At 36.3% G+C, this 23222-nt stretch overlaps 1 protein-coding gene across 1 annotated transcript; it reads right to left on the bottom strand.

Moving 5' to 3' along the window:
- Positions 1-4115: 4115 nt before the first annotated feature.
- ppk (pickpocket) lies at positions 4116-21562 on the bottom strand. Its single transcript, XM_067778216.1, has 8 exons — positions 21252-21562; positions 20046-20318; positions 19565-19828; positions 19243-19483; positions 16225-16364; positions 16021-16151; positions 13420-13660; positions 4116-4517 (listed from the first exon to the last, which is right to left on the bottom strand). Exons 1-8 carry the CDS (start codon positions 21509-21511, stop codon positions 4268-4270), a joined length of 1800 nt encoding a protein of 599 aa, XP_067634317.1. The 5' UTR covers positions 21512-21562; the 3' UTR covers positions 4116-4267.
- Between the last annotated feature and the right edge of the window lie 1660 nt (positions 21563-23222).

The raw sequence follows: 23222 nt of genomic DNA, 5'->3' as shown, positions 1-23222 counted from the left end.
ACGTACCCAAAAATAATACAAAAATGATTAGGTTTAAAATCATATCGAAATCTATATTGATATCACGAGATTATCGTAAAATAGCGCCGCAATGACTCTTGAAAAATCTGAAAACGATGCCTAAAATATTCCGAAGCGATCCCCCCATGGTGTGGCGGTAGCATACTCGCCTATCATACCACAAGTCCAAGGTTCAATACCCGAGAGAATCAAAGTCAAAATCTTTAGAATAAAGTGTTTTCAATTTGGCAAACACTCCGCTTGCGGATGCTATTCGGAGTCGCCAAAAAATATTCAGGTTCGTCCCGCTATTTGTGGGAAAAATTTAAACTTACACGACTTAAATTGGCAAAGAGCTCGGTCGACATCTTCTCTGAGGTATATCGCGCCTTGTCTTATTTTTTTCAGTCGCGAAATAAGACGCAGGTAATCCCGAAACGATTCCAAAATGATCTCATTATAGTCACAAATACGAAAACAATTACGAAATCATCTGCAGGTAGTACCGAGATAATCATAAAATGGTCCCGAATTAAGCCGGATAGGATCCCAAACGCAGCGCCGAAAATAGTTCATGGCATAGGTGACTGTCTATTTAACTCAAAGACTTAATATCATTGGTCAAAGTCAAAGTTATAACTGTTCTTAGGGATCGTGACACCAACCTCCCCTCAATAAAAGAAATAATTATAAAGAAGACAAGACTAGCAAGGTTGCATTAGGTTGAACTGGCCGGTCCGTGAGGATCTCACATAGACTGAATGAGTTCATAGTGTTACCAGAATTTTATTCAAAGATTAAACTGAAAAACCAGGACCTATGTTAAAAAAAATAACTTCGTCCTCTTAGCAAATACTAGAAACTTTCTAGGAGCTACTCATTTTACTGCCTCTGGATCTGATAGCTGTGCTACTACTAATAACCAGAGTCTTAGTCTAACGAGCGTAGGGAACGGGCACAAAATGTGTTTGATCATTTCCTCCTCAAAACCGCAATTCCTACATCTGCTTTCACTAACTAGGCCTAATTTGAAAGCATGTGACGCCAGAAGGCAGTGTGCAGTCAGAATAGTCATGAGCCTACAGTCCTTTCTTTTTAATACTAAAAACAGGCAAACCCGGCAGATAATAAAATGACTTAAATTTTAATTTAAGAAGATTTTCGACGAGGATTTATAGTTCACTCTTCTCTTTCTTTTTCCACTGCATCTGTAACTACCCCTCCGCCTTTCCTCCAATTTTCCTCACCTGTAACCATCTAACGAGTGATGTCGTCTTCTGTTTTAATTTTTTTATACTCAGTTGAGCAGAGCTCACAGAGTATATTAACTTTGATTGGATAACGGTTGGTTGTACAGGTATAAAGGAATCGAGACAGATATAGACTTCCATATATCAAAATCATCAGTATCGAAAAAAAATTCGATTGAGCCATGTCCGTCCGTCCGTCCGTCTGTCCGCTAACACGATAACTTGAGTAAATTTTGAGGTATCTTGATGAAATTTGGTATGTAGGTTCCTGGGCACTCATCTCATATCGCTATTTAAAATGAACGATATCGGACAATAACCACGCCCACTTTTTCGATATCGAAAATTTCGAAAAATCGAAAAAGTGCTATAATTCATTACCAAATACGTATTAAGCGATGAAACTTGGTAGGTGAGTTGAACTTATGACGCAGAATAGAAAACTAGTAAAATTTTGGACAATGGGAGTGGCACCGCCCACTTTTAAAAGAAGGTAATTTAGAAGTTTTGCAAGCTGTAATTTGGCAGTCGTTGAAGATATCATGATGAAATTTGGCAGAAACGTTACTCTTATTAGTATATGTCTGCTTTATAAAAATTAGCAAAATCGGAGAACGACCACGCCCACTTTTTAAAAAAAAAATTTTTTTAATTCAAATTTAAACGAAAAGTTAATATATTTACAGTATATAAGTAAATTATGTCAAAATTCAACTCCAGTAATGATAAGGTGCAACAAAATACAAAAATAAAAGAAAATTCCAAAATGGGCGTGGCTCCGCCCTTTTTCATTTGATTTGTCTAGGATACATTTAATGCCATATGTCGAACAAAAACTTACCAATTCTTGTGAAATTTGGTAGAGGCTTAGATTCTAGCACGATAACTGTTTTCTGTGAAAAAGGGCGAAATCGGTTGAAGCCACGCCCAGTTTTTATACATAGTCGACCGTCTGTCCTTCCGCTCGGCCGTTAACACGATAGCTTGAGCAAAAATCGATATATCTTTACTAAACTCAGTTCACGTACTTATCTGAACTCACTTTGTATTGTTGTAAAAAATGGCCGAAATCCGACTATGACCACGCCCACTTTTTCGAAAATTACGAAAAATGAAAAAAATGCCATAATTATATACCAAATACGAAAAAAGGGATGAAACATGGTAATTGTATTGGTCTATTGACGCAAAATATAACTTTAGAAAAAAACTTGGTAAAATGGGTGTGACACCTACCATATTAAGTAGAAGAAAATGAAAAAGTTTTGCAGGGCGAAATCAAAAGCCCTTGGAATCTTGGAAGGAATACTGTTCGCGGTACCCGACAGATGACGTTCTGGATCACCCTGGTCAACATTTTGGTCGATATCTCGAAAACGCCTTTACATATACAACTAAGGGCCACTCCCTTTTAAAACCCTCATTAATACCTTTAATTTGATACCCACCCGTACAAACACATTCTAGAGTCACCCCTGGTCCACGTTTATGGCGATATCTCGAAAAGGCGTCCACATATAGAACTAAGGCCCACTCCTTTTTAAAATACTCATTAACACCTTTCATTTGATACCCATATCGTACAAAAAAATTCTAGAGTCACCCCTGGTCCACCTTTATGGCGATATCTTGAAAAGGCGTCCACCTATAGAACTATGGCCCACTTCCTCTTAAAATACTCCTTCCATTTGATACACATGTCATATAAACACATTCCAGGGTTACCCTAGGTTCTTTTTACAACATGGTGATTTTCCCTTACTTTGTCTCCACAGCTCTCAACTGAGTATGTAATGTTCGGTTACACCCGAACTTAGCCTTCCTTACTTGTTATTGTTATAGAGCAGAGATAATTTTTGGACTGTTCTAATCACATTTGATTACAATGCTTTCCCCGCTGTATGGCTATCAACGATATTCTAAAGTCGTGACACCAGAAGGCGGTTTCCTTGCTGAGAAGCAAATCCTCCTATTAGTTAAGTGAAAATTATGAGACAAAGAATGCAATATATTTTTAAGATGTTCACGTCACCTCATTACCAATATATCTGCCTAAAAATTAGTTGTCTACAGCGTACTTTCTTTCAGTAATAGAGTAAGAATATAACCACATAAGCAGATAAGCTGATAAGCATGCTACGCGTCCCCGATATGGTCGCCAAGCCTAAAGACTACTCACTGGAAGAAGCCACAGGCCTGCCAAAATACTGCCCTCAGAACCGCCACGGGTTGCCTTCTTATGTCCCCAGAACACCATCTACATAATGAGGCGAGAATACTCCCCATCAGGGAGAGAAATGAAATCCTAACCAAACAGTTCCTGTTAAATATCCAGAAACCTGGGCATCCCAATAGACATTTGATTGATGAGCCAACACTGCCCAGGGGTATTCTCCGTAAACATTATGAGGAAATACGGCACCTGAGAACACAGCCGAATGAAGCCAAAAAAACACAAGCAGGTCCTCAGTGAACTCCACATACAAGCGTCGGGTCTTTATGTCAGGAATTGTGACTGTGAATCCAGTACTCAAAGAACAATAACCTAAACTTGCAGAAGAGGAAAGCACGCTCCCTAGGGAAAGGCGAGTAACTCTAGCTCATCTTCGAACTGGATACTGTAACAGGTTAAACTCTTACCTATCCAGAATCAACCCCGACATACAGAATGTATGCCCCGCTTGCAATGTGTCCCCACATGACACCAACCATCTCTTCAATTGTAATGTGGAACCAACGCCTCTACACCCCTCTTACTATGGTCCACCCCTGTTGAAACAGCAAGTTTCCTTGGACTCCCGTTAGAGTATATTGATGACAATTTGTGATCGGTCGCTCCTATTGGCCTAAGCAGGGTCACGTGAATACCACAATTATTATTTTTATTTAATTTTGCTAATATATACATTTATCGATTGTACACATACATTTTTTTCTCTCTTTTCTTACATCAAACTTAATTCACTTTCACAAAGCGACACGCCTTTTAAAAGGACTATTGCGTGATTTCTCGCCATTTAACTCTCATGTCCTGCTTCCAGTTTCATCAAACGCTTTTTGGTTTGACGCCGCTTACGCAAATTATCGAATAAACGTACTGAGAAGAAGTAAACCAACTCGATGAGACTCAAACTGGATATGCCCATAAAGAGGCCTAGAATGCCACCCCAATTGGCTATTAATGTTGCAACGCTAAATAGCACAGTTCGTTTGATGGCCGTAAATTGATGCTCCTTGAAATATACCGATAAGCGGGAACCCAAAGAGCTGTAAAATAAATAAGGAAACATTAAAATAGTAGCAGTATAATATAAATATGTACACCTGCGCGTAGGATAATTGCAACAAAAATAATTTTGCAGAATTAATTAGTTACATTTTCTTTCTTAAATTTGCGTTCATTTTAAAAAGTTCATTATACCCCACATGGGGAACGTTATCAACTTTTCTGCTTAAACATTATTTCTCTACAGTGTATTTTGTTTTTGTAAACTAGAATAAAAATATTAATAAATGTGTATTACGTAAACTTTGTAAACCAATTTCGAGAAAGTTTTGAAATTGGCTACCAAGTCTTCTAATCACATCTAAATCTATAGGAAGCTAACTCAAAAATCTGAAAATTTTGGGCTTCCTAATTCAATACCAACCGATGTGTGCACTCGATTTACTAATGCCTCCACTTATCAGCCAGAAAAGGCTTTGCAGAAAATTAAAAAAAAAATTGCATTGGCGCATATGCGAAAGTCGGTCAATTTTACGCGTTTTCTGAAAATTGCTATTTTTTCTTTGATCGCCTTCATCTATGTAGGTGTGAGACATATTCTTGTAATTCATTAAAGTTTTATTTTGTTTGCAAATTTTTTTGGCTGCTAATATTTTACTCGCAGGTGCATATGTATATATGCATTACACTGGGTCGAAAAAAGAAAGTTCCAAAAGACCGCTCCTAACACTGTGCAACAGTGCTACATTGTAAACGCGTTCAGAAATGTTCAAAATGTGGTCGTGGTCCGCCTTTTTCTTTTATTTGAATGACTGAATTCTTTTTTTGAAAATTTACAGTACGAGCAATTCCAGTGGTATGTGCAGACATGAAAGTTGTAGCCGCTATCATGGGACTATCTGACATTTCACCTCGTATACTAAATTTCTCAAAAAAAGAATTCAGCCCTTCAAATAAGGGAAAAAAGCGGACCACGGCCATATTTTTACTTTTTCAATTTACTGATTGCGTTAAGAAAAAAATAAAATTTCGAAATGTAGAACTTCTAACTTCGAAAGCCGATATCTATTTTTTGGTGGCTAACTTCCAAAAACGGAGATAGTACTTTGTCTACTTAAGCCTTAATCTCTACAAAAAAAAGTGGATGTGGTGCAATACCCAGAAAAAAAGTTGATTTTGTCGCATAGTGTAATTGATGTTAAAAGGGTCGCGAAACAATTTTTTTTTTATACTTCTAATTTGTATCTTTGGCACGCGGCTGTAAAATTAATGTCATTATTTTGGTTTTCCGAATTTCCTGATTTCCGTCCAATGGATTTTCCAAATTTGAAGTAGTTTTTGCACTGTTTTGTCTATTAATCGAGTTGCAGACCCTACTTTCAGAAGCTAAGCGAAAACGACAGCAGAGGTCAGTTAGAGGACATTAAAATGAATTAAAGAGCTTCTCAAGGCAAAAATAATTACACATAAAATTAAAAAATCATTTCAAAGTAACAAAATTGTATGTTTTGCGATTCGCCCATCAGTCATCAACCATGAACCAATAAACAGATCCCGCATTAAAAAATTAGAGAGCAAAAAATCATAGTTGGCTGGGAAGTAAATTTTATCGGCGTGGCGTCACGCTTTTGACAACATATTTCATTGCTGACGCAGTGTTCAGACCTTATTCCAATCGGAGTATTTTGCTCCACTATTACCTCTACTACATTTTTTATCTTAAAGGTTTATGTGGGTCGACTTGAAAACTAAATAGTATTAATACCTAATATCTTTCGGTTGAAGTTTTCATTGCATACGTATGAAAAGCTGATCGTTTACAAGTGACGATTAGATTAAATGACGCGAATTCATTGTTCGTGTCTTAAGACATGTTTGTCCACATTTTACTCACAGTTTTTGTACTTTTTTATAAACAAAAAATGTGTCCGGACGCGATCTGTAAATTCCGCCAAAAATTCAACATACAGGACTTCTTGAAGTTTTATATAAAAATGAAACACGTTGAGTTTTTGAGGTCAGCTAGCCCTGTTTTGCGATAACAGTCGCCAATTAAGAGCACCAAGCGAGGTCAAAGCTTCCTCCAACTGTTCCTCCCAACTCTGTTTACAAACTGCCGGACATATTCCTTCATCCGCATAACATGACCTAGCTAGCGAAGCTTTCTGTTTTTATGCGCTGCACTATCGTTATATCTGCGAAAAGCTCATATAGCTCATCATTATACCTCTTTCGATACTCGCCGTCGAGATCACGAATAGGACTATAAATCTTCCGGAGAACTTTTCTCTCGAATACTCCAAGAGCCATCTCATCTTCTCTCGACACCTTCTATGATTCCGAGCCATACATCAGGACAGGTACGATGAGTGACTTATAGGGCGAGAATTTTACTTATCAATTGCTTAAAGAAGCACTTATTGGCAAGAGTTATTCTCCGTTTTATTTCTAGGTCGACATTGTTTTTGCTTTTAATGCTGCTTCCCAAATAGACGACATTCTTCACAGTCTCGAATTTATATCCGTCAACAGTGACAGCAAGTACTTCGTCTTGTCGACATTTACTGCAAGACCCACTTTTTTGTGCTTATGGGAGCATTATTTAGTCATCCTATACGTTTTAGGCCGTGCATCTAATAAGGCTAAGAAACATTTCATGGCAAAAACACAATCGAAGGGATTGCCAAGCCACCAAATCAATTTGATGTTATTTGTTCGCCCGCTTTCAAAAAGGAAGAAAAAATATACTTCGAAAATTTAATTTTTACTTCGGTGTAGTCGTGTACACAGGTAATAGTTTTACAATACTCCGAACACTGTTAGCGAAATATGAGAGAAATGTAAAAAATTGAAAAACTTCAAAAGCGCTACGTCATCAAACTTTTTTTTCAAATTCGATTACAAATACAACAATTCCGGAATGCTAGATCTTGGCTAATTCAACGGTCTTTAGTCTGAAACTCGCTTCGAAGGAAAATGCCACCCGAAAGCTGTTAAATTGCATACATGTTTTTATACTCAGCTGAGCAGAGCTCACAAAGTATATTAAGTTTGTTCGCATAACGGTAATCCGTAACGGCATAAACTAATCGAGATAGATATAGACTTCTATATATCAAAATGATCTGGGCGAAAAAAGGAATTCATTTAGCCATGTCCGTCCGTCCGTCCGTAAACACGATAACTTGAGTAAATTTTTAGGTGGCTTGATAAAATTTGGTATGTAGGCTGCTGGGCACCCATCTCAGATCGCTATTGGAAATGAACGAAGTAGGACCATAACCACGCCCACTTTTTCGATATCAAAAATTTCGACAAACCGAAAAAGTGCTATAAATAATTACCAAAGACGGCTAAAGCGATGAAACTTGGTAGGTGGGTTGACCTTATGACACAGAATAGAAAATTAGTAAAATTTTGGACAATAGGCGTGACATCGCTCACTTTTGAGAGAAGGTAATTTCAAAGTTTTGCAAGCTGTAATTTGGCAGTCGTTGAAGATATCATGATGAAATTTGGCAGGAACGTTACTCCTATTACTATATGTGTGCTAAGGAAAAATTAGCAAAATCGGATTACGAACACGCCCACTTTAAAAAAAAATTTTTTTTAAAGTCAAATTTTAACAAAAAATTGAATATCTTTACAGTATATAAGTAAATTATGTCAACATTCAACTCTAGTAATGATATGGTGCAACAAAATACAAAACTAAAAGAAAATTTCAAAATGGGCGTGGCTCCGCCCTTTCTCATTTAATTCGTCTAGAATACTTTTAATGTCATAAATCGAACAAAAATTTACCAATCTTTTGAAATTTGGTAGGGTCATAGATTTTATGACGCTAACTGTTTTCTGTGAAAATAGGCGAAATCGGTTGAAGCCACGCTCAGTCCGTCCTTCCGCTCGGCCGTTAACACGATAACTTGAGCAAAAATCGACATATCTATACTAAACTTAGTTCACGTACTTATCTGAACTCACTTTATCTTGGTATAAAAAATGGCCGAAATCCGACTATGACCACGCCCACTTTTTCCATATCGAAAATTACGAAAAATGAAAAAAATGCCATAATTCTATACCAAATATGAAAAAAGAGATGAAACATGGTAATTGGATTGGTTTATTGACGCAAAATATAACTTTAGAAAAAACTTTGTAAAATGGGTGTGACACCTACCATATTAAGTAGAAGAAAATGACAAAAGTTCTGCAGGGCGAAATCAAACGCCCTTGGAATCTTGGCAGGAATACTGTTCCTGGTATTACATATATAAATAAATTAGCGGTACCCGACAGATGATGTTCTGGGTCACCCTGGTCCACATTTTGGTCGATATCTCGAAAACGTTTTCTCATATAAAACTAAGGGCCACTCCCTTTTAAAACTCCCATTAGTACATTGACTTTGATACCCATATCGTACAAACACATTCCAGAGTCACCCCTGGTCCACCTTTATGGCGATATCTCGAAAAGGCGTCCACCTATAGAACTAAGGCCCACTCCCTTTTAAAATACACATTAACACCTTTCATTTGATACCCATATCGTACAACACATATTCTAGAGTCACCCCTGGTCTACCTTTATGGCGATATCCTGAAATGTCGTCCACCTATAGAACTATGGCCCACTCCCTTTTAAAATGCTCTTTAATACCTTCCATTTGAAACCCATGGCATACAAACACATTCCAGGGTTACCCTAGGTTAATTTTGCTAAATGGTGATTTTCCCTTATTTTGTCTCCAAAGCTCTCATCTGAGTATGTAATGTTCGGTTACACCCGAACTTAGCCTTCCTTAATTGTTTTTTTTTAATTTGTTTCGAATCGTGTAACATATGTAATAAGGCTCCAGAGCAGTGGCGTAGTGAGGTTTTCTTGCGCCCGGCGAAAAATATTTTTTTTTTGGCCTGCCCCATTCATTTTGGTGGGAAAGCCATCATAACGGTGGAAAAGTCATCATAACTCTGGCAACCTCATCCTGAAATATAGGGATCATTGCCCTCGTTGCTGAAGGACAACAACGGAGGGAGCTTCATTCCTCGGCGGGTTGAAAGGCTTAGAGGAGGAACTTAGTTTTGTCCAGCAGCTTGATGGCTCTGCGAATCTCATACTGCGAAAATCATACCAAATTTTCGATCTGTTTTATTTTTTATCGGGCATTTGTAAAAGTCAAATATGCTAAAATTTTGGTTTGTATCCTTTGGTTTGACATTTCCACAAAGTTTTTGAGAGAGATTTTAATTTTTTTTTGAAAATCAAGATAGAATGGTTTTCCCTTCCTATATTTTTATCGTGGCCTGAAGATATCATCTATAAGTAGACTCAAATACATACTTAATAATAATATGATTATAATACATTACTAAAACTAATATCTATGTGCAAATTTTGCTTGACTTTGAGGAAGCAAATATATCAATGATATCAAAATTTATTATTTAAAATTTTTCTTTTTCCACGCTTAATAATTCACTTAGGCGACCTTGCCCCATCGTTGATCGTAAATATGTCAAAATCAGTTTTAATTTGATGAATGAACGTTCGCAGCTAGCAATTGATACTGAGATAGTCAAGTTTGGAAAAACATCTTCTCCATACGAGATTACAAAAGTAAGTAATTCTAATGGAGCTTTAGGTTCAATTTCTTTTCTACTGCGAAGTAATATTTTGCATACACATATTTCGCTAAAAAGTTCTGTTCCATCGAAATCTGTATATAAAATTCACCCAAGTTCTTACAATTTTTTTCTAAGTCGTTATAATCCTTGTTTAACAAATTTCCAACGTTTAATAGAAATTCAAATATAAAATTAAGGTCATTTAGTCGTGTAAGTTATCTACTTTTTTCTTGTTGGAGACGATCGAGAACACTTTTCATAACGTGAGAAATTTCACATTCTGGCGCTCTATCGTGTTTCAGATTCATGTTTGAAAATTTTTGTTAAAGCATTTTTTAATAATAACGTTGAACGTGAGAAAAAAAAATATATGCATATATGCAATGCATATAATACATGTATTTTTTATATAGAAATTTTTTTTAGAAATCAGTTTTAATAAAAATACATTTGCGGACCATTTGGCGCCCCCTGTGAGTAGCGCCCGGTGTACGATACCCCTCCCCTCCTCATTACGCCACTGCTCCAGATACTCGCGGGATTTCCAAATCGATCCCATGTACATACCTACATGACAGCCATTGTTAAATGTTAACGCTGTTTAACCACGTCACTGTCGTGTACCCGAGCAGGATCTGATAATGGAAACATATTGCATGGATTACATCGTTGTGTTGAATACTTTGTGATTTTGTCTAATATCAATAAAAAAAATATTTTGTATTTCAAAATTTTTGGTACTGCAATCATTCCAAGAAAAACAAAATTGAAATTAATCATTTCGACTGTTTTTAAAACGATCAATAAATTCTGTTTCAAATCCATGAACATAATCTTCAAAATTACAAGCGGTGTTTGTGACTTTTTTAATTCGTATGAGTACCGACTCAGTCTAATGTACGTGGTTATTCCAAAAATAATCGTAATCCGTTATTTGTAGTGCATACAAAAAAAATTGTGCTCCTATTACTTAAGTATCTATTAATTAGTTAAGGGAAAAAATCACTTAAAGAGGTCACAATACCTGAAAGCTGTATACGTAGTGATTTTATTTTTTTTTGTTTTTCGTAAAGTATGAAAACAATTTAAATTTTTAAACAGCTCATGGTCAGTTGACAAAATTGGAAGCAGCAATCAAGGATGATTAGATGCATCGTGGATAAAACAAGTGTGATACCTTATCCGTCAGCTGCCTGACAGGATATGGCTACTTTTTCGCATTTTGGCAGCGTTTTGACAGGGTGTGGGTGTTCAATATGGCGGCGCATAAGGCCAGCTATCTTCAGCGCTTGATAGAAAGAGATACAGAATGAGAAAGCGATAGTCAAAAAAAAACCAGGCGATCCATTCTATTTGTAATTTTGATGTCTATGCACACTTCACTTGTTTTATCCACAATGATTAGATGTTTTACTCTTTTAGGCATTCAATTTCGCAACTGAGATAATTTAATTATTTTCATACTCAGCGTGCTTTGCACACAGAGTATATTAACTTTGATTGGATAACGGTATAAAGGAATCGAGATAGATATAGACTTCCATACCAGAGATCTGCTTTGAGTACTAATAAAATTAGTGCACTTAGTCATGAGCCAAAAAATTGTGTCTAAATGTGTACTTAGTCAAGTACAGAAAAATACTATGAGTGACTAGCACATAAAATAGAAAATACATACGAGTGCCTCGCAACACATATGTCCCATACATATATGACATTGTTGAGTATAAACTGAAATCATAGTCGCTTTAACTCAATAGCACGTTGGTTTCCTATGTAATACACTGTATACCTCGTTTATTATCGGTTTTTCTTTAGCGCTGTATTCAGTTTAGTTTCGTGTACATCGTTGTGTTGCTAGCGTCAGAAGACTGATATGACTATATTCATTTTATTGCACTGTTAGTTTTACTTATTCCAATTAGTGTTTTTGTATAACACAGTTGACTTTCTTGCTCAATAAGACAATTGAGTACTGAACTGCTTCGTGGCTTATGAGGGGTTATTCATGTTACGAAGCATGACTATGTAAATGTGTTTTAGTGGATATAAGTGCTTGATATTCTTTGTTTGTGTACGCACTATTACTAATTTTTTGGTTAGTCCACTAATAACCTTAAAAGATGAATAATTGCAGCTCACTGTTCCATATATCAAAATCATCAGTATCGAAAAAAAAATGTTATTGAGCCATGTCCGTCCGTCCGCCCGTCTGTCCGTTAACACGATAACTTGAGTAAATATTGAGATATCTTCACCAAATTTGGTACACGAGCTTATCTGGAACCAAAATAGATTGGTATTGAAAATGAGTGAAATCGTATGATAACCACGCCCACTTTTTATATATATAACATTTTGGAAAACACAAAGCACCTGATTATTTAGTAAATAGAATGTTGAAATTTAACGTGTGGACTGATATTGAGACTTGATAAAAATTAAAAAAAAAAACTTTAAACTGGGCGTGGCACCGCCCACTTGTGATAAAATCAATTTTCAAATATTATTAATCATAAATCAAAAATCGTTACACCTATCGTAACAAAATTCGACAAAGAGGTTGCCTTTACTATAATGAATGCTTTGAATAAAAATTAACGAAATAGGTTAGGGACCACGCCCACTTTTATATAAAAGATTTTTAAGTCGTGGACGAATAAAATAAGCTATATCTTTGCAAAAAAGAGCTTTATATCAATGGTATTTCATTTCCCAAGTGGATTTATAACAATAAATAGGAAAAACTTCAAATTTAAAAAAATGGGCGTGGCACCGCCCCTTTTATGACTAAGCAATTTTCTATGTTTCGGGAGCCATAACTCGAAGAAAAATTAACATATCGTAACGAAATTCTGTACACATATTTTCCTTATAGCAGAAAATATTTCTTGTAAAAATGGACGGGATCGGTTAAAGACCACGCAACTTAGATATAAAACAAGCTTAAAAGGGTCGTAGACTAGAGTAATAAGCTATAACTTAGCAAAAAATAGTTTTGAATAAATGATATTTCACTTATCAAGTTTTACTGTAAGAGGAAATGGGGAACACATTTTTCTTTTAAACGGGCGGTGCCCCGTGTTATGTAGAAAAGTAATTTATCTGAAATTAAATGTACAATTGAAGCTCACGCTGAGTATATAATGCCCGGTTACACCCGAACTTAGACACCTTTACTTGTTATATAATAAATTCAGCGCAATAAGCGGTTAAACTGGAAAAGTGTGATGATACATTTACTGGCTGCCTAGTTGGCATATAACGGATTATTACTTCTTTTGCCTCACCTCTAGTATATGTTTACACTTACTCAGTATATTCGTAGCGCTCACGAAAGGCTTGTATCGTCTTGGCGAAGTCATAACGAGCACTTGATATCTCCACATTATAGTCCAACGAAGTACAAGCTGGCATGCAGTCGCAAATAATTTTCATGCTCGGATCCATTAAGGCTTGTACTGTTTGATTTTGAATTAGTATACTTAACTCAGATTCTGCAGATACATAACAATCAATATCTTCGACATTGCAGACGGGAACTTCGTTTGGTTCTGTGAAAGATTTCAAAATGCTTTCATTATAATCAATGAGTCGCTTTGATATGAGCTGTAATGCTAATTAGGGTGGGTAAATTTTTTTGCGACATCATTCCTAACGGATGCCGCTTCTCCATACATAAGACAACGCAGAAAATGGGCGCTTTCAGCGAACACAATTATTGTTGAATTGTTGCAAATATGTTTGCAAAAATTTGTTTTATGAACGAAGAGTTAGCCAACTGTTTCCCTAAATTTTAAGAAGAAGGACTTCCTAAAATATTTCTCAGACTTCACTATAATATAAAAAGGAAAAATTGCATTCATAACTAACACCTTAAAATGTCGAAGAAATGTCAGGTAGCCGAGTAAACACGTTGAGCGAATGTACCGTTGAGTGGATCAAAAAACTCAACGATGCATTCAGAAGGTTTTCACCCTTCGATTGAGCTGAAAGCGCCCAATGACAAACTCCATATTGAAAATGATTATGAGTCGCCTTTTGGAAAACTTTTTCCATTGTGGGCAAAACAAGAGTAAATCTTATCCGTCAGCTGCCTGACAGGATGTTCAAGATGTCTACTTTTTCGCGGTTTGGCAGCGTTTTGACAGGATGTTCAATATGGCGGATCACACGGTCGGCTATTTTCGGTGGGTGATAGAAAAAAATAAAGGATGAAACCCACGATAGTGACTTTAAAAATCAGGTGATCAGGTGATGATTTGACGTCTATGCCAAAGATATCACACTTGTCTTATCCACAATGATTGTTTCTACTCGTAATTTTAGCAATATCATTTCATTCGATATCTCCTTTCGCAAGTATAGAATACACCGCTCTGCTTGCTTCTTTTATCGCAAACCTTCTGTCAGCCAGCAGCGTTACCGTTTTAATTAATTAATCCGACATGTATTATGTCTTTTGTGGTCTCAAAAGCAGAGCGGACTCAAATGGCAATACAAGTGGCGCTTGACTCGTTTCCTACGCCGATGACTGCGCAATAATGGCAACAGGCCCAGGCCAACAGATCGATGAGCTTTGCAACAGAATAAACGGCTACCTCCCACCAGTTTTTTCGCCTCGCGAAGCCTGGCATTATCACCGACTAAATTCTCCGCGACCTTATTTACAACATGGACGTTCCAAATGTCGACATTTTGAACATCCATGTCGATGGCACTACGCTACCGACTGTCCAACAACCCAAAATCTTGGGTGTGACGTTTGATCAGGATCTACATTTTGGTGAGCATGCAGTCGCAATTGTACTGAAAATCCAGAGCCGTAATAAAATCCTCCAATCTCTTGCTGTCAGTACTTGGGGAAAGGACAAAGAAATGCTCATTACCAGTTTCAAAGCAATTGGCCAGCCGATTGCATGCTACGCATACCCTATATGTTCGCCAATCCTAAAAACCACTCACTGGAAGAAGCTACAGGCCTGCCAAAATACTGCTCTCAGAACCGCCACGGGCTGTCTCCTTATGTCCCCAGAACACCATCTACATAATGAGGCGAGAATACTCCCTATCAGGGAGAGAAATGGGATGCTAGCCAAACAGCTCCTGTTGAATACCCAGAAACCTGGGCATCCCAACAGACATCTGATTGATGAGCCAACACCGCCTAGGGGCTTAAGGAGTCATCTCCGTAAGCATTATGAGGAAATACGGCACCTGATAAATCAGCCGCATGAAGCAAAAAAACACAAGCAGGTCCTCAGTGAACTCCATAAACAGGCGTCGGACCTTTATGCCAGGAGTTGCCCGGTGAATCCAGTACTCAAAGAACAATACCCAAAACTTGCGGAAGAGGAACGCACACTCCCCAGGGAAACGCGAGTCACTCTAGCTCAACTTCGATCTGGATACTGTAACAGGTTAGACTCTTACCTATCCAGAATCAACCCCGACATACAAAATGTATGCCCTGCTTGCAATGTGTCCCCACATGACACCAACCATCTCTTTAATTGTAATGTGGAACCAACGCCTCTAACACTCCTCTCATTATGGTCCACGCCTGTTGAAACAGCAAATTTCTTTGGACTCCCGGTAGAGGATATTGATGACAATATGTGATCGGTCGCACCTATTGGATGGGGCGAATCACTGCTACAACAACAACAACAACAACAACCCGGTGAATCCCGTAATCAGATCAGCATTTCCAACCACTTTAGTACAGAAATTTACAATTTCCACCAAGGCGTGCATCAATCTGTCTCAACTTTATCAGGATATTGTACTAGGCTAAACTTTTGCCGATCCAAACTCATCCATGACATACCCAGTGTCTTGAAGGACGAAGCATTGTTACGACGATAACAACACATGCCTACATATATATTGTGCCTAACTAGATCTTACTTACTTGGCATCCAAAATTTAGCACAACCACATTTACTGATAGTAAAATTGGTCAAACATTCGACTTGACAGTTGGATTGCGAATAAAAACGGAAATAACGTAAGTATCGCTCGTCATTAAAATAGCACTGGCGTCTGAAATATAAGATGAAGTGCGATAATTAAAAATATATATAGTATTAACGATAACATGAATTAATGAGTTCACTTCTCTGGACTGAAGTCATGCAAATTTTCGGTGGATATTACATAATGCGGCAACACACTGACCATCACCTCATCACCATGCGGTACTAATATGTAATTACCCGTTGTCACTGGCACACTCTCAGGGGAGGTGAGAAAAACCTGTTAATTGAGCAAAAAGAAAAAAGGACAAAATAAATTATAAATTTGTGATAATTAATATATTTACATATACTTGAGGGAATTGATACATGAGATAATTTTTTTTACAGGTCGTAGGTATTATTATACAGAAAGGGCGATTTTAAGCTCGGGTATTCCATATCACAGTGGTGTGGTGAAAGCGTGCTCACCTCTCAAACTGGAGGCCCTGGGAAATGCTAAATCAAAACACTTGAGAAAAAATGCTTCTTATAGAATAATATTTTTCTAACCGGAGTTGAATTTGGCGTTGGTTTGGCAACACTCCGCGTGTATTCCTGCCATGAAAAGTTCTCATCGAAAATTCATTTGCCTTTCGGAGTCGTCATAAATATTTGGGTCCTGTCCCTATAATTCATGGGAGAAATTGAAACGTAGTGCGATGCAAATTGAAGTAAAGCGCGACCAAAATCTCTCGGAGGTATCTCGCGCCAAGTATTTATTTTTTAATTTTTATTCTATTCTTCTGACTCCGTTCAGTCTCATAGTAAACTCTTTCTCTTTCGAGAGAGAAACTCGAAACCTTTCTGCACAGCGCTAAATATGTATGTGTATTAACTTGGGTCGATTTGTATGGACGAAAGTTAACCGATATCGCGCCATTGATTTTTCGATAGGATTTGAGCTCAGGAAAAAAAGTTAAACTACGCATATCCAAAAAAATTATTTTCGAGCCTGCGAAAAAAAATGGCGAAAGGGTCAATTTTTCTACCAAAACACTCCACAAGACCAAAAAACACTGTTATCGCCAACGTTTTTACAACAGTTTTTTGAAAAAAAATATTTTTGGGATTTTGGGGAGTGTTTTGGTAGAAAAATTTACCCTTTCGTAATTTTTTTTTTCGCAGGTTCGAAAATAATTTTTTTGGGTACGCGTAGTGGAACTTTTGTTCCTAAGCCAAATCCTATCGAAAAATCGATACAAAAATAAAAGAAAATTTTAAAATGACCGTGGCTCCGCCCTTTTTCATTTAATTTGTCTAGAATACTTGTAATGTCATAAGTCGAATAAAAATTCACCAATCCTTGTGAAATTTGGTAAGGAAATAGCTTCTATGACGATAACTGTTTTCTGTGAAAATGGGCGAAATCGGTTGAAGCCTCGCCCAGTTTTTATACACAGTCGACCGTCTGTTCTTCCGCTCGGCCGTTAACATGATAAATTGAGCTAAAATCGATATATCTTTACTAAACTTAGTTCACTTACTTATCTGAACTCATTTTATATTAAATGGGCGAAATCCGATTATGACCACGCCCACTTTTTCGATATCGAAAATTACGAAAAGTGGAAAAAATGCCATAATTCTATTCCAAATACGAAATAAAATAATTTAAAAAAAAAATTTAAGTTAAACGGTTTTATTGAAAACAATACTTACATGAAGTAATAATAATACTAAAAGCTAGAAAATAATTAGGTAGGTCCTATGTACTAGTCATCACACTACTCATCAATCTAGGGTGTTGATCAGACAATTAAATAAAATCGTTGGACGCGTCAAATTTCTATTGATAGTCATAAGTAAGACCAACTGAACCTTAATCAGGTTATGCCACGCCTCACATTTTTAGAAATTTCACGCGCGCAACGCTTTTATTTAATTGTCTGATCAACGCCCTAGATTTATGAGGAGTGTGATGACTAGCACCTCGGACCTACCTATTTATTTTCTACCTTTTAATATTATTATTACTTCATGTAAGTATTGTTTTCAATAAAAAAAAAATTTTATTATTTTATTTTCTAGTTGTTAGTCTTTATTTAATTGCCTATTATTTCTCATTCTATTTAGTTCATTTAGTGACTCATTATTGCAAGCACTCTTTCCTGACAATTTGTTACAATCTAAGTCCTCAATACATAATCCTTCCAAAGGCTTTACTCAACTCTGCGCCACGTATACTTGTCCCTCCTCCAACTCCAAAATATTTTGATGTCACTTCTACCGGACTGTATGTAATATTTGTTCCAAATATGACCCAAATCGGACATCATAGGTCGCTTTCCATTCATGTATGTATTATGTGTTCCAAATATGGACCAAATTGGACCACAAATACCATTTTTTTGAATATCTCGATCTGATCTCTGCGCCACCTAGCGGCGATTTTTTCGTATTATTGCATTGTCATCGGGTTCTGAACCATATTCCAAGTTTCAAGCTTGTAGTTTATCGGGAAGTTACTTAAATTTCAATTACAAAATTCGTGCCAGCCAGCCAACCAGCCGGCCTGTCAAGTCAAGCTAAATAAAACCGTTTAAAAAGGGATAAAACATGGTAATGGGATTGATTTTTTGAAACTATGTAAAATGGGTGTAACACCTACCATATTAAGTAGAAGAAAATGAAAAAGTTCTGCAGGGCGAAATCAAAAGCCCTTGAAATCATGGCAGGAATACTGTTCGTGGTATTAGATATATAAATAAATTAGCGATACCCGACAGATGATGTTCTGGGTCACCCTGGTCCACATTTTGGTGGATATCTCGAAAACGCCTTCACATATACAACTGAGGGCCACTCCGTTTTAAAACCCTCATTAATACCTTTGATTTGATGCCCATGTCATACAAACACGTTCCAGGGTTACCCTAGGTTCATTTTCCTACATGGTGATTTTCCTTTATTTTGTCTCCAAAGCTCTCAGCTGAGTATGTAATGTTCGGTTACACCCGAACTTATCCTTCCTTACTTGTTTTCATTTAAAGTTAGCTTCTCAATTTTGACAAATTAAAAAAAACCTGAGTAAAAAAGTTCTGCAAGTGGGCCGTAACTTTACACATACTTTTAAATTTTACATATATGTAGGTAGGTTTAAAATTTTAGGAACTTACCTTGTACCCTTGTTTAAAGGTTCTGCAAGCATATTCAAAATTATGCTCCAAACCTTGCAGATAAGCAAAAAATCCATTTCGTGCAGATGAGAAAACTGTACGCTGCGGATATGAGTTATAACCTTGTTTGACATAACCATTATCCAATGACCAATTTCCAGTAATATTATTATAACGAGGTAGATCAGGATCGAAGAAATTATTAAAATCAACCACTTCAGCATCATAGTAATTAAGATCGCTATGTAATGGAAGTACCGAGTAAATCTATTTTGTTTCTATTTTTTTTTTTTTAAATCGGAAAAGCAAGAAAACCATTTACCTCACATTCCGATACATATCTTTGGCCTGAAGACCATTAAACTGATAGCAAATACCCTCATCCGTTGGTACAAATGCAAAGATTTTATGACAAAAATAAAAGCGTCCATTCCATTTACAAAATGGGCCCGTTACGTTTTTCGAAATGGAAATATCAACCAGAGTTTGTGTTATGTCGGGTCGAATGTCTTTTGGTAAAAATTTTGCAAAACGACGTACAACATCAAACTCGCAAATGTGTAATGTGGCCATAAAACGTTCCATGCTGCAGAGAAAAACTAGGAAATTTAGAACAGTTAGGCCGACTTGAAGAACGGCAAGTTAACTTTTTTAACTCAGAGTTAACTTGACATGAGAGGTTAAGCTCATACATTTTTAATAAACTTTTAAAATTAAATCTGAGCACAAAAAAAAATAACTGCCGTTCTCCAAGTGGACCCTAGGTACTTATGTAATTCGGGTAAACAATCTGTGAGACTTACTCTATATCGCTGAAATTTTTATAATTTTCAAATTTTCCAAAATTTTGTATTTCTTCCCAAATATTCGACGACATATTGGGAAAATCGAACACATTGCGCTCCATTTTTATTTCTGGACAAATTGTAATTGTTGGAAAGGGGATGTTATGAACTGGTACGAGTGTTTCGTCGAAACCCAAAATCACTGGTGTATCCTGCCATTTGAGGTAAGTGGCCCATATAAGCGAAATGGCCAAATATACAGATAAGACAAGTACAATGAACCAATATAATCTGAAACATACATACATACATACATAAATGGCTTTTAAATTTTAATATATTAGTATGTAGTTGACAAACTGTAAAACTAATTTTAAGTAACTTTCAAGAAGCTTTTTTTTCTGACTCCATCTCAGTTTCCTTCCCCTTTTCTCCTTCTTCTCCCTCTGCCTTGCTTTCCATCTCTCTTTCGCCTGCTATTCCCTTTTTCTCTCCTTTTCGGCAACCCGGTACTTGAATTTTTTTCCGAACAGATCGACCTCTTTTCCGCATCCCGAAAAAACCCCTCTTAGAGGTGGACTCTGTAGGAGAAACTGCACCAAAATCTAAGAATCATTCTAGACAGTAGGTTGTTGTGGAAGCTCAAAGTGGAAGAGAGAGTGAAGAAGATGTCGACGGCACTCTATGCATGCAAAATAATGCCGGGGTGTTCGCTGGGTCTATCGCCTTCGCTCTCTCATTGGATATTTACAGCGATTGTAAAGCCCATCCTATACTCCTATACTACTAGATGAAGTACTGCGAAGAAATGATGGCAAAATATTCTGACCGGAAGGGGAAGCAGTATAATGCGGGTGAGACGTCAAATGTATATATCAGCCGTCCAGTTTCACTTCGCTTTCCCAGCGGGTTAAGAGCTTAACAACTAAAATCCCCAGATGTAAAGGCTCAAAAGTTTTGAAGAAAAGAAACGTACACTAAGCTAGTACCAGATGTAAAGGCTCGAAAGTTTTGAAGAAAAGAAACGTACACTAAGCTAGTACCAAAGTATCCAAACAACAACAACAAATTCATCACCCTTGTGGCACCGGCCTTCTTGGTGTTTTTAATTAATTCAGCTATTGCGAATTATAGGTGAATGGGGAGCGTTGGTGTGATACGATTATGCATTGGCTTCAACCTCTAATTTGGTTTTTGTTTCTTTTTTCTTGTCCAAAATCTTACTTTTCATAAAATGGACGATGTAACTCCACCAAGTAGCGAATTCCGTGGATGGTGGTATTTTTCGAATATTCCATTATAAGGCCTTTACAGGCCGACCAACGTGTACCATATTTAATACGCGATTTAATTATAATATCACTAGGCACTTCACTCAGTCCCGATATTGTGCTAACGGAATCGGGTTCTTTCGGTGGCGTTACTGGTTCTATGTTCACTGCAGGCAGTGTAGATTGTGAACCTCCTCTATTGCTTACTTCCATTTGTTAAAGACAATCTATTTCACTTAGGCTCTGATAAAACTTGCGCGCACTATTTACTGTTACTTACTGAATACGAGAAGGTTCAGCACAACTGCTTTTATAGTCGTTTAATAGCTCATGAGTTCTGCTAATTTTCAAACAATCTCTCGAGGATTGTGGCCGGTGAGAATTAGTACGCGCCTTAAATACGAATTGTTCGAAACGCGAATGATGTGTTTACCTACAAAATATAAATGCATTTATATATGGGGCATTCCATGCCAACGCGTGCTACCAAAAAGTTTTACATCAATGATTTAGCTGAAATTTTGACAGCCTTTTTATATCCCTCAAAAATTTTTCTATGATTTTTGGTTTCAGCTTTTTTCAAATTACTTGGTACAAAGATTTATAATTTTTTTTCTTTGATGAACTCATAGTGTTTTTTTCTGAGAAGCTATTCGCAAGTTTTTTTGCTGGGAGTAAAGAATAACAGCAATTTTTTTTATTTATTAAAAACTTTAAACAATTTTATGAAATATCAAATAAACTTATGAAAATATGTCTTCAAAATTACAAAACAACAAAAGGATTTGACAACAGAAGAAGAACAGCACAAAACAAGTCGCCTAACACGAGAAAGACGGGTCACAATAATTTTTTAATTTCCACATGATTTAGATAATTTTTGTGTGGTTTTATTTTAATTAATAACTTGGTGTAAAATTATAACGCCCGTAAAAAGAAGATACTCTGCAGAATCCCTATAAAAATATCCAAGAATAAAACAATCAAAAAATACAGATTTTATTTTTTTTTTTTTACTTTTAAATAAAAAAAGCAGATGTAGAACTATTTTATGCATTTTTTTTTTATATAACTTACAAGACAAGGCGAGTTTAGTACCAGGTGTTGTTATCCAAACAGCTGATTGCTTCTTCTTGATAATTTTCATTACAAAGCCTTGTATAGCATTTTCAGGTCAAATGAAACTTTTTTTAAGTCAAATGAAACTTTTTTCATTTCAAATGAACCTTTTTTCATTTTAAATGAAACTTTTTTCATTTTAAATGAAACTTTTTCATTTTAAGTGAAACTTTTTTCTTTAAGACAACTATTTGTAATTAGCCACATTGAAGGCAAAATTTTTGCTTAAATTTTCTTTGCGAAATTAAGCTGCAGTTAAGGTCGGCTTAGTTTAGCCTTGCCTTTTGATCGTTTCAATTTTTAATAGAAGAGTGTCAAGTCAAAAGAAAATTAATATTGATTTCAATTAAGTTACTTCTTCCTGGCGTTGCTTGGAAATTATTAAGAAGAAACAATTAGCTGATGGGATAAATCTATCTTGTACTGAATTTGCCTTGAAAACAAAAAATGAAAAAACGTACCTTACTCTGACAATATCTTACCTAATTTTCAAACAATAAACAAATTATAAATTATACAATTAATATGAAAACTCGAAAAAATTAGAGCCATCTTAATGGTGAACTCAGTACCAGGTGGTGATACCCCATCAGCTGATTGCTTCTTTTCAAGATTTTATTTTTATTTGTCCGGAAAAAAATTTGTTTACTCCAAAATTAGGAATAATAAAGGAAAACAGCGAAAAAAAAAATTTAAAAAAAGCTTCATACAATTTTTCTACTCGATTTTCGGACGAACAAGGATGACCTTTAAAAATTGCATATCTCCTGATTGGTCAATAATTTAATAAATATTGACCAAAAGG

Source organism: Eurosta solidaginis, chromosome 3 (assembly GCF_040869045.1).
Source record: "Eurosta solidaginis isolate ZX-2024a chromosome 3, ASM4086904v1, whole genome shotgun sequence".
NCBI classification, from domain to species: domain Eukaryota; kingdom Metazoa; phylum Arthropoda; class Insecta; order Diptera; family Tephritidae; genus Eurosta; species Eurosta solidaginis.
The sequence above is the reverse complement of the archived record's forward strand: the minus strand, read 5'-3'. Positions and strand labels throughout refer to the sequence as shown.